Source organism: Pristiophorus japonicus, chromosome 3 (genome assembly GCF_044704955.1).
Source record: "Pristiophorus japonicus isolate sPriJap1 chromosome 3, sPriJap1.hap1, whole genome shotgun sequence".
NCBI classification, from domain to species: domain Eukaryota; kingdom Metazoa; phylum Chordata; class Chondrichthyes; family Pristiophoridae; genus Pristiophorus; species Pristiophorus japonicus.
Window position 1 is genome coordinate 290625069 of NC_091979.1, and position 13352 is coordinate 290638420.

The 13352-nt window shown below is 42.6% G+C and overlaps 1 protein-coding gene across 2 annotated transcripts in view; it reads left to right on the forward strand.

Annotated features, from left to right (window-relative positions):
- LOC139260324 (adhesion G protein-coupled receptor A3) overlaps positions 1 to 13352 on the forward strand; it is an 841088-nt gene that overhangs the window by 701209 nt on the left and 126527 nt on the right. For both annotated transcript variants that reach the window (XM_070876798.1, XM_070876800.1), the window contains 2 exons: positions 1757 to 1964; positions 2858 to 3066. In XM_070876798.1, coding sequence (XP_070732899.1) covers positions 1757 to 1964; positions 2858 to 3066 — 417 coding nt within the window. The remainder of the gene's footprint in view (positions 1 to 1756; positions 1965 to 2857; positions 3067 to 13352) is intronic.

Below are 13352 nucleotides of genomic sequence, written 5' to 3' on the forward strand. Positions count from 1 at the left end.
ATGGGGTCTAATTGCCAGCTACCCTATTACAGAATTTGAATCTAGGTTGTTGAGAGGACTGAACTGGTTCATGTGTGGAGGCATCCCTATTGAGGATCAAGAGCTAGTGTTGATGTTGCTAACAGATCCTGTGATCTGTTGTACATCAGGGAGCAGAGTTGTTGTTTGTCCTGCATCAAATTTTTAAGTCCAAGAACAACGAGGGACCTGGAAAAGTTGATTTTTCAAATCGGCACCTGTATAGCACGGTTGAACTTGATACTCCGGGAGAATTTGCTGGATTTGCTAATCTAACTGTGACCATTCACCTGTTATCTGGAAACAGCTTCCCTTCCGAGATATTAAAACCTGAAATTCTGGCAAACAATTGCTCAGTCGTTACATTTCACAGCATGACCGGCGTAACACTTTCAGTAACCTTCCTGGTTAATGTAGTGTTGGTATCACCACTGTTTGTGGAGTTTCGTTTCTGTGGAGTGGGCCACACCCGGCCCCTTTCTGTTTTCGGTTGGGTGGGTCTGTGGCGGGGGCAGCACCTGGAGTTGACCAGACAGCAACAATTACACAGTGTGTAGCTTTTCTTTGGATTGCCATGGTGGATTATCTCTGAATTAACATCAATTTATTTATTGATTTATTTATATTTAAAATTAAAAGAATGCAAACTTGCTTCATATTTACTTTATTTTGTTGGCTTCATAGCTGGAGACAAATGAGGAGAGAGGCAAGTTGGCTTTTGACATACACCTGAGTAGGCTAGGAACAGGGCACAGTGCATCCTTTGTTTAATATAATTGATATGAAGTATCGCACCTGCTGGGACATTGGCAGAGTAGAGTCAATGGCTGTTCGCGGTCTTAGCTTCTATTTTTCTCTTTTGGCATTTGCTGCACAGTGCGCCTGCACCTCTACCTGGCCTGAGGCAATGTTCCGTCTCCAAATATTACATCTGCTGCGAAGGTTTTATGAAATCACCATTCTGATTTATAATTGTAAATGCCACAGAAGTTGCTGTTGTTAATAACTATTAATGTATAATATTGTGGACAAAGGTTTAAATGAAACTTTAGTTTGAAGTTTATTTCCAAGGGCTTTGCCAATCAGCAAAGAACAAAAAACTACTTAGTTTCAGGCAGTGTAAATATTAGATTAGTCTCCTAATGAGGGTATGTTGTGAGTTACTGATGGCTTTTGGTTCTGATGTGTGATTAATGTGGCAGATGACAAACCCAAATGAATAATCATAATTTAAGTGGAATAAAGGAAAGTAGTGTTGCTGATGTGAAGACATCTAGAATTAAACTACGTGAATTTGTTTTCTCTCTGCTTACTTTGATTCAGCACTCTATTTCACGGCCAGTTCATATTAATAGAGAACAAACACTTTGATGCAACCTTTTAGAAATTCATTCTGTATGTGAGTTGTCTGATTCTGTTGCAAGTGAAGGGTAAAAACCTGGTAGGTTGTCTCTTTAAATAAGATCTGCAGTGTTGATGTAACCCTCTAGCATGGATGGTAGGAACCATTCTCACCTCTGCAGCAGGGAGCTTGACCAGAAAGGCTCTCTCAGGCAATGGAAATGTGCTGTTTATTAAAATGCACTGAATTACAGCAATTCCCCTGGTTATGACTCCTTTTTTTGGTAGCTTCCAATCTGTCGGTAAAAGAGACAGTTCATATGCCTTGCTATAAAGAAAAATATTGAAAACAACAATGTTGTGACTCGCACCTTTTCCTCTTTCTTTAATTCTACAGAACACCATAGCAGTGGCATCAGTTCAGTTACCACCAGAAATTTTCACTCATTTCCTAGCCTTGCACACTGTTGACAACTCATCTTGCAAGCTGCAATTTATTGTATTCCGGAATGGAAAACTCTTTCCCAGTACAGGTAACTCATCAAACCTTGCTGATGATGGGAAACGCAAGTGTGTTTCGACTCCAGTTGTCTTTATCAAAATAGGTAAGATTTTATTTAAATTTGAAAATGTTAATATTTCTGATAGTTTAAATAATATGCACGAGATTGCTAAATAGCATGTCTATTTAACACCGGACCTGGTTTTAATTTTACTTTGAGAGACAAAGAAAATGAGCAGTATCTATGCTTGTAGTAGGTTGCTTTTCAAACCATTTGCAAAATGTAGCATTTGACTAAAATAATACTGGTTGCATTGCTGACCTTCACTTTGTTGCTACATATAGATGTAAAAGGCAGATTTGTGTCTAATAATCTCTGATGTCAGTTTCTATAGTTCTCCGTAATTACTAGATCTAATTATGTAACTTATTTAAACTAGTCCATCCGTTCTGAAAATGTATCCATTTTATGTCCATCATTCAGGCTGTATTCCAGTAGAGAATGTAATGTATGACATATAAGCAGGCATAAACTGCATGCATTTCTAAAAATGATTTTTGTACTGCATTCTATTTTTAAAATTAACCATTTTCAGTAAGAATTTTGTTATGCAGGGGATCCATAACACTCAGAATACACAGCTGACTTTAATTTGCATACAGCATTAATGCATATGTTGAGGATAATGTAAAAAGGGTTAAAGAAGAATTGCCGATATGCTGAAATGCTAGCATGGCTTTATTCTGATTCATTGTAATAAGTTTTTATTTCTTTATAACATATTCCAATAGAATGCTTTGTTAAAGACAGAGTTAGCAGTTTCATTTTCTTTAATTATATTACAATTCATAATTTGTGCTGAAAGTTTTTATTGTGATATTTAAGCACAGAAGTAATTTTTTATCCTTTGATTCTTGCAGCTTCCAGATCTGTGTACATAGTATTCAGCTATAAGCTTTTCCACTCCATTTACCTAATTCAATTTGCTTCTGCAGATGGGTGCAGCTTCGGGAACCTCACTAAACCCATTACTGTTGTTCTGAGGCACTTCGCGCTGGGTGCAGATCCCACTGCAGCATATTGGGATTTTGACCTTTTGGATGGGCACGGTGGTTGGCATGCTAAAGGGTGCCATATAACAGGCTCTGCCAGCAATATTACCACCATTCAATGTATGCACTTCGGTAACTTTGCAGTACTAATGGTGAGTACATGTCTGAACATTGAATAGAAAGTTATGATTGGCAACAAACCATCACATATCCTTTAACTCATCCTTAATAAAGACTAAAATATTTTACAAACCATCTCACAAAGAGATATCCGAGAATAAGCTAGCAACAATTTATAGACAGCATTAAATATAAATAATTCAACTTGCAGACCGCAGTGGTCCAGTATATTGCAGATGAACATTTAAGTGTGGCATCATAAATTGTAGTTGAAGAAATTATACTAGTGAAAATAACAGGATAACTTGATTTATTTGTAATATAAATCCTGCCTGGTCTATGTGTTGATAGTTGATGTTCAATGTTGTATTCCTGAAAGGGTTTCTGTTTTTCTGCATTTAAATTGTGTTGTATAGCCTATTCCAATCAGGCATGAGACAGATGCAGAGTTAAATAGAATATATTATTTTTAAAGAGCAGAGAAGAAACAAAAGCATTCAGTCCTAATTTTCCACAGCAGTAGATGCCATTTTATTGTAACACCCATGCATGGGTTTATAATTTGTTTACTGATGTCACTGCCTGTAATATATTTTTGACATTCTTTCCCACAATAAACCCTGCATGGTGTTAAAGATGAAATCATTAGCTACTGTTGAGTGCTACGAGATGTGTCTTAAAATATTGCCAACATGTCACCTGCATATTCCAATTCATGTCAGTAGCTTTGTGTGGCTCAGTGGCATTCTCTTTCATTTCTGTTCAGACTTGCATTCCACATCACAAGCAATATACAATATGCATATAAATTGAGCATCAACCCTGTCAGAGAAAGAATGGGTGTGACAAATCTGTGAAATAGAGTACATGGTGAGATCATCAACATCAACACATACTTAACATCCCTTTCCAATAGCAACAATTTGGGAATATTGGATTTAAAAGTGCTTTATCATTTTGAACAGGAATTTTCTGATAGGTGAATTGAAGCATTAAATCTAACTCTCACGTGCCAAAATCAAATGTATTGAATTTATAAATTCATTATTACAGCAGAATTACACCTAGATAAACAGGTTCAGCTTGTTTACATTTTGAAAGGTTTGTAATTGTGTAAATGTCAAGGTATTGGTATGTATTTGTAAAAGCCAGCTGTACTGACGACTGTGGAACAGAGGATAAGTGTGTGCAGAATACTAATCTGCTGTCAGATGGAGCACAGATGTTGGCCAATCATAGCATGGTCTGTGATGGTCTGTAATGTAATGTGATTATTATCACTCACCAAGGCATAAATCATTCCGCTTTGAAAATATTTTGGGTTTCTTCTAAAGCTCTTGGACAGCATTAAAAGTGAGAATATTTAGTTGACTACATTTCCCTTCAGAATTAAGGTTTTTTTTTTAAAAGGCCTTCAAAATCTCATCATGAGTTTTATCACATTGTTCCAAACTTCAACTAAAATTATTGTTAAATAGTCACACAATTCAAAATTAGGTAGTTGTCGGTATTGCATATTAAGTTGTGTGTTTAACTGAAAAATTCAAGAAGAATGCAGTTTCTATTTAGTATATTTAGGCTGTGTTAATCAAGAAGTATTAAGGCATAGTAATATATTTGGGAGCGAGTTCTACATCTATCGTTTCATCAATTTTTCAAGATTATGCTGACATTGTATTGTACTGAGAAGCCTTTTCATAAAATCTATGCATTGGCAGTGTATTTATTTAACATGAAAACTCCAATAAAATATTCATAAAGGCAATTGCAAGCTGATCTGTGTAATAACAAGATATTCTCATTTGTTAAATCTGAGCACATGTTAGCACTTTAATCTTCTGCTATTCTCAGTAATTCAGAAGCATCCAAAATAGTAATATAATGAGTGTTTACATTGGCAACTGCAGCAAATCTGGTAATACTCTGTTGTAGGTAACTCTTCATAGGAATCTGAGTCACATCATTTACACTCACGTCAGCAAGGGACTCTAGTGAAGACAAGAGTATTTTGAATTCCAGTAAAACATAGAAAGTAAGATGCGTATTATGACATACATATTACATTGAGGCGTGGTGTTCTGGTATTGTATCTGGAGTTGTTGTAGTGGAAAACCAGCATTGACTCCCTTTCTTCCCATGTGAGGTTTTATATCAATTCTTTACCAGATTTAAATTCTTGTCAGGAATTTGAGCATTTATATTGGGTTTAACATGGACTAAAGCCTCTGTGTAAATGGGATTATAAAGTTTTGTGCCTGCTGCATGGTAAGAACATTTCTGTTTCCTATGGCTTTGAACAAAATCAACTATAATGTAGAAAACACGATTGCTCACATGTTCAGACAAATTACTACCTTGCATGATTTGTAACACATTTGTTGGAACCCGTAAGATCTGTGTTATTCTGTAGTATTGAGATCACAGGTGGGCTCACTGACATTACTAAATAACGACAAGACAACCGTATTAGTTACTTGGTAGACATTGAGGCTATGTACAGTATCGCCCTTGGCTCAGTGGTTAGCACTGTTGCCACTGCATCAGATGCTTATGGGTTCAAGCACTTAAGTGCATAATCTATGCTGACACCTCAGTGCAATACTGAGGGAGTGCTGCACTGTCAGAGGTGCTGTATTTTGGATGAGGTGTTAATGATTTAGTGTCAGCTGTGGCTCAGTGGGTAGCACTCTCGCCTCTGAGTCAGAAGGTTGTGGGTTCAAGTCCCACTCCAGGGACCTGAGCACAAAAAAATCTAAGTTGACACTCCAGTGCAGTTCTGAGGGAGTGCTGCACTGTTGGAGGTGCTGTCTTTCAGATGAGACATTAAACCAAGGCCCCGTCTGCTCTCTCAAGTGGATATAAAAGATCCCATGATACTATTTTGAAGAGCAGGGGAGTTATTCCTGGTATCCTGGCCAATATTTATCCCTCAATCAACTAAAAAAACAGAGCTTTGGAGCTTACTTGTGTGCAAATTGGCTGCTGTGTTTCCCACATTACAACAGTGACTAGACTCCAAAAGTACTTAATTGGCTGTAAAGCGCTTTGAGGTGTCTAGTGGTTGTGAAAAGCATTACCTAAATTCCAAGTCTTTCTTTTTTCTTTTAAACCAAGGCTCTGTCTGCGTCTCACTGACATTTTATGTCCCATGGCACCATTCAAAGAAGGCCAGGAGAGTTCCCTTGGTGTCCTTCCCAACATTTAGCCTTCAAGCAACATCATGAAAACAGATAATCTAGTAATTTGTCCCATTGCCTCTTGTGGGACCTTGCTGTGCTGTCGTGTGTCCTTTACAACAGTGACTATACTTCAAAAGTTCTTCATTGGCTGCGAAACACTTTGGGATGTCCTGAGATTGTGAAAGGTGCTATATAAATACAAGCTCTATCATTCTTTCTATTTTCCTTTCTTTCCAGAAAGTGGATCAAATGCCCCTTTCATAGATTTCTGCAAGCTGCTAACAAAATGGAGAGTATCTATAATAATGGCACCATTTATACGCCGATTGTGTGCCAAAAAGATTGAGGAAATTTGTGTTTAGCGCAATCCATAGTTGAAGCACTAAACAAGAGTTTGATCATTCTTTTTAGCAGCTTTCACTATCTGCCCTCCCAAATCCTGTGGAGCTCATTTGTATAGGTGCAACACTCATTTGATGCCACTGTGACTGAAAATGTTCTGCTTTTATGCCATTACTAAACTCTGGGCCACTTACACCCAGATAAAACTGGCACAGCTACTCCCCAGTCATCTGTTTCAGGTGGAAGTGAGGAGTTTGAAAGCTTTCCTTTGTGGATTTCTGGCCTTTTAACCTGTTTTTGTGGGTTGTGCTCACTGAGGCTAACACTTTACCCCACCCCCTCCTCACGACCGACCTTACCACATGACTGCTGAGCAGTTCCTGCTGCCCCAACTGGACTTTGCCAATATTTAGCAACTGAGTTTAGAGGGAGGTGAAATTCGCTTACTTTGTGCCTCTCGTTAGCACCTGCGAAGGGGGGGAGGCTAATGAGTTTTCGCCCGGGCATGGCGAGAACAGTGCATCCCGCTAAATTGGGCGGGAACTTTGCGGCGGCGCTAACAGGTAGCGTCCCGCACTGCTGCGCCCGGTGATGATGACATCATCGCCATACGCAGCATCCTATTACTGCCGTGGAAGCTAAATTCGGTCGCGCCCCCTGTGTTCCCGGCTGGCGCTGACAACAACAGCTTCGAGTTTCAGTTGGAGTAGTGCTATTTAAAGGCGCCACCTTTGGGAAAAATTTTAGTGGGATATCATGGTTTTGCAGCTTGCTTCCACACAGGCAGACAGTCTTTTTGACAGATTTGAGCATTTTCAGTTGAAGGAGTGTTCTGGCTATTAAACATTCCTGACTTTCATTGAGGGCAGATTTGAAAAGACAACACTCGACCTCCTGCTCAGAAATCACCGTCGGAGGCGAGTTAGGCAGAGAGAAAGACAGAGAGAAAGACAGAGAGAAAGACAGAGAGAAAGGCAGAGAGAAAGGCAGAGAGAAAGGCAGAGAGAAAGGCAGAGAGAAAGGTAGAGAGAAAGGCAGCAAAATGTGGCCAGAGGAAGGAGGCCCAACAGGGCTGTCAATAGGAGACCTAACCCTCCCAGGGTATTCCGGTTGCAGTTCTCCTACATCAGTTTCACCAGGGAACAGTGTGTTCAAAGGCTATGCTTCATCAGGGATTTGGTCACAGAGCTCTGCCATCTGCTGCAACCAGACCTCGAGCTTCAGACCAGGGTGAGGATGGCTCTCTCAGTGGCAGTCAAGGTCACCATCGCGCTCAATTTCTGTGCCAGCGGATCTTTCCAGCGTGCAACAGGAGACATCTCCAACATCTCCCAGTTTGCCGTCCATTATTCCATCCACGAGGTCACAGATGGAGAAGGGAGTACATTTCCTTCCCCATCACCAGAGAGAAGCAGTACGAGCGTGCATGTGGCTTTGCCAGGATAGTGGGCTTCCCCATGGTGCAGGGCGTCATTGACTGTACCCACGTCGCTTTGCGGGCACCGCATTACAATCCTGAGGTATTCAGTAACCGCAAAGGCTACCACGCACTGAATGTGCAGTTGGTGTGTGACCACATGTGCAGAATCTTCACCATCAATGCCCGCTATCGTGGCAGCAGCCATGATGCATTCATCCTGCGCCAGACCGGTGTGCCAGCTCTCTAACAGCCACCACATCAAGCTCGCGGCTGGCTGCTCGGAGACAAGGGCTATCTGCTCTCCACCTGGCTCATGACTCCACTCCGCAATATAACACTTCTCTCAAGCATTCACATAATGAGAGTCATGCTGCCACCAGGAACATAATTGAGCAGACCATCGGAGTGCTCAAGCAACGGTTCCGCTGCGTTGACCGCTCGGGAGGAGCCCTCCAGTACTCAGCTGAGCGGGTATCCCTTTTTGTCATCGTCTGCTGCATGCTGCACAATTTGGCCATTATGAAGGCGCGGCCATTGCCAGCAGGCATAGCTCCACCATCTCATGAGGAGGAGCAGGAGCAGCATAGCAGCGATGGAGGAAGCAGCCACTCAATCGCGATTCTGGAAGGGCGGTCCACGACCGTCTCATCAGACTTGAGTTCCAATGAATTCCATTCCATTTCCCGATTGCTCTGCCGATCCCGATCAGCACATCAATTTCCCCTTCCCTACCACAGCCCCAAAACTGAAATGAGAGACACCACCTAAGATGCAACAATCCAATTAAAATTTATCTCATAACATTTAACAGTATCATAAACGACAATTATATTTAAGAATCACCCTTGTGCAATACCTTATACTCTAGAGCTCCTCCGCAGTATGTCCCCTGTAGCTGCAGCACAGCTGATGGAAGGCTGCTGAGTGTCAGGGCCAGAGACTACAGATGGCCTTGGAGGATGCTCACAATTCGCTCTGGGCCTGGAAGGCCCGGCTGTCGACTGCAACACCTCAGGCTGGACGGCAGCAGTCTGGGCTGACTGGGTGACAGGCAGCAACTAGTGCAATCGCAGAGTGGCAATGGTGGGATCAGGAACACTGTTATCCTGAGAGAGGACAGCAGGGTCCTGCTCCACTCACCCACTGCCAGCCCCCCGGGGCAGCACCTCAGCATTCCCACCAATCTGCTGGAGCACAGATTTGTGGCCTGCTGCGCCACCGTGAGATCCTCGGTCGGCTGTGGTGGACCCAGCAGCAATGGCAGCAGTCAGAACTCGTGTGTCCTCCAGCTGAGACTGCATGAGAGCAGTCTGAGCTTCGATGCCACCAACCATTCTCTGCATTACAGCACTAAGACATTGCGTTGCTTCCACCTGTACTGCAATGGAAGCTGCCACATCGCCCATGACACAGGTCATGAGATCTGGGTCTGCACCGTCTCTCTGGGAGTCCACCATCGTCTGGAGACTGGAAATGATGGGCTCCATGGTGTGCGCAGAGCTCTGTGAAATGCTGGTGGCAGATTCCTCCCTGCTCTTTACCATTGCGAAGAGGCTCTTGGACACCCTTGCCCATTGCCTATCATGTCGGAGTGCATGACCATCACCCTTCTTGTGAATGCCTTCCCATCAAGGTCCTCATCTGAGTCCGGTGCAGCAGAACGCACGTGAAAACTCTCCTTCCGGGGAGTTAGCTCCCAAACTACTCTTTTCCCTTGACATTGTAGCAGCTCACTCGGCCCCGGTGCATCACCCAGTGCAGATCCCTCTGCTAAGCTAACCTTTAATGACCGCGTAGTGCCAGTCTCTGAGCTGGTGACTGCGGGTGAGAGATGCAGTGATGCAGTGCTTTGGTCCTCATCCTCCTCCATCCTCAGTGTCATGGAGGGGGCTGAGGTACAGGCTAGTCATCTGCTGGCTGATTATCTGAAAGCATAAATGGCATGACTCATGTTAAGATGAGGGTAGGGGGGCAGGAATGGACCAAGGAAGGCAGACAGTTTCAGGAGGTGCAAAATGATAAAGTCTTCTGATGTGAGGGGGAAGTGGGATGAGAAAAGAAGAGGGGATAAAGATAACGTTGTTTCCGACGTCTCCGCCAACCAAGGAGCTGCGGGCCAATGAGCCGCAGCACTCATTCCTCCAGGTCAGACAGCTCCTGCAGTTGAGGTTCACCTCCACCAGTCCTCTTTCCTCCCTGCGATTATGTGCCATCTTGATCTACAAAAGAAAGGAATTTGTGTGAGTAAGAGTCCAGCCATGTGTGAGCCGTCATTAATTAGCTGTGAACGTAGGCAAGTCATGAAATGAGGATGTGAGTTTGAGTAGCTGCATATGTTTGGTGGGTGAGTGGTGGGAAAGTGGTGCTTTGCTCAGTATGCACAGACAGAGTTTAAGAGGCCAGTATGTAGGAGGTGTGAAAGCATGTACTCACCTTGACCACCCGAACTGAGGTTGTTAAACTTCTTTCGGCAATGTGTGAGGGCTTGATCGACAACAGTGCTGGCCGACACCTCCTCGGCCACTTCTCTCCACATGGTCCTGAAGACCTGTGGCAATGGCTTTCTTCCAGATACGGGGAACCCTCCTTCTCTCCACTGCCCCACTAATGCCTCCAGTGCCACATCATTGAAATGCATTGCCCTCTACCTTCCAGCAGGATTTGCAGCAGCCATCCCAGAATGTTGTTACACTAGCTCACAGCTCTCCCTCAAATGCAGCACTGCTGAAAATGAGCTTGATATAACCTCCCCATTAAGAGCTGGAATCAGCCAGTGTCAAGGATTGAACAATGATTGCTGAATACAAGTCACCTGAAATTGGATCATGCTCTGCTATTAATGCCCCTGCAGCGCCTACTGAGGTCATTAGTGCCTCATTTACCACCCCCCTTCATTCCTGGGGCGCTAAAGCCCAATTTAGAAGAAGTTAAAATCATTTGCGCCTGGCGCTAACTTTTCAAAATTTTAAAAGTTAACGCCCCAAACGGGGTGCTACTGAATTTCATCCCCTTGGACTCCACATCAAATGACTATTCCCCTTCTTAGGATAAGGGGTAGGCCATTTAGGACTGAGTTGAGGAGAAACTTCTTCACTCAGAGAGTTGTTAACCTGTGGAATTCCCTACCGCAGAGAGTTGTTGATGCCAGTTCATTGGATATATTCAAGAGGGAGTTAGATATGGCCCTTACGGCTAAAGGGATCAAGGGGTATGGAGAGAAAGCAGGAAAGGGATACTGAGGTAGTGATCAGTCATGATCTTATTGAATGGTGGTGCAGGCTCGAAGGGCCGAATGACCTACTCCTGCACCTATTTTCTATGTTTCTATGTTTCCTGAATTACTTCAATATCCATGAATAACAAAATACCTGATATGTCCATATTGTACTTCAGTAAAAAATTATTGTTCAGTTCAAATAACTAAACATCCCAGTCTTTTATTTTTTACATCCTAATTCCTCTTGGTGACTAGCTATATCTTCCTATCCATCATCTATTGCTTCTTCTAAGTGTCCCCCTGATAATCAGGTTGGCAGACAGGTGCTTCCTCATACTGTACAGAAGGGTACTAGGACTGAGGTGATCCTCATGATGTGCCAGCTGCCTATTGCAGGGAGCTACTGCTGGCTTCATCTACGAAGGGAGCCCTTGGGATGCCTGGAGTTGCTTGCCATGATCCACAGGCAGTGCACTCTGAGAAGAAAGGCCTCAATGATTGTTTGAGTACAACAAAGTATGAGCCTTATGGTCAAATGCCTTAATGTATATGCTGTATATAAGTCTCTGCAGGTGAATTCAAAAGGTTATGCATTGTGCCTGACATGCAGGGCTTGAAATAGGGTAATAACGAAAGGCAAGGCTCATGTTCTAGCACTTAATGGTAGCTATGAGTGAGACAATATTCATTTAATCCCCTATTTTTATTTGTGAATTTGCTAAAGAGCATTATTCTAACAAGATTGTCTAAATGCAAACACAAGCAGAAATTGCAACTGGCACTTCAGTTTAGCTTCAGATTAGTTCAAGCTTAGCATAAACAGCAACATTTTAAAGGCCTCAGTGACCTAATGAGTAAAGGCAATAAGCAATACAATTCAGAAAGTCCAAGGTGCAGTTGTCAGCTTTGGCTGAGCTAGCTGAACTCACCGATGGCTGCAGTTGAAGTCACCGTCCCCAGACTAGGGAGGGGAAAACTGGCCACGGTTTCTGCTCCAGGTGGATATTTAATAAACCCTGCTAGAAAGTGCACATGCATGGACAACAGGCGAGAATACGTTCACACGCAACTGTGTCTGACCATCTATTTACACTCACTGCCTCGGATCACATGGAAACTTGGTCAAGGTATACAGAGCTCCCAGCACTTGAACTCTTATCTCAACAAATCAGGGCTGTCAGGAGAGGAGGAAAAGTTAAAGAAAGAACACACATTGAGAGGAGATTTGATAGAGGTGTTCAAAATCATGAGAAGTGTAGACAGTGTAGATAGAGAGAAACTGTTCGAGTAGATAGAGAGAAACTGTTCCAGAGTAGATAGAGAGAAACTATTCCCATTGCCAGAATGGTTGAGAGCCAGAGGACACAGATTTAAGGTGATTGGCAGAAGATCTAAAGGTGACAAAAACGTTTTTCACACAGTGAGTGGTTAGGATCTGGAATGCACTGCCTGAAAGGATGGTGGAGGCAGATTCAATTGTGGCTTTCAAAAGGGAATTGGATAAGTACCTGAAGGAAAATAAAATTGCAGGGCTACGGGGAAAGGGACTAGCTGAATTAATCTTGCAGAGAGCCGGCACAGGCTCGACAGGCTGAATGTGCTGTGACCATTCTATGATTCTACTTTTATTTATATAGCATTTTATCATGTCGTTGAGAAATCTTTCAAAATGCTTAACATGCAATGAATGAATTTGAAATGTACGGACTGTTGTTGTGAAGGCAAACGTGCCAGCTATTCACCACACAGCAGGATCCCAATACTTGCAATGAGATCCATCTACTTTTGGTGGTGGTTGAGAGAGAAACATTGATTAAAATAGAAGGAGCTAAAGGGGAGAGATTTGCTAGAAAAGAGCATTGTTTTAGTGTATATCAAACATGTAGATGAAGGTTTATATGGTATTTATATACAAAACATAAACGCCCAGAAGTTACAGTGTGTGATATTAGTGTATGAGCACTTAACACAGTTGTATTACACAGCAGAATTTGTATTTAGATAGGGACTTTCTGTGGGAGAGTCCAGAACCAGGGGTCGTTATATGTGACAGTCAAAAATAAATCCAATAAGGAAATCAGGAGAAATGTCTTTATTCAGATAGTGGTGAGAATGTGGAGTTCGCTACCACATGGAATGATTGAGATAAACAACATAGTA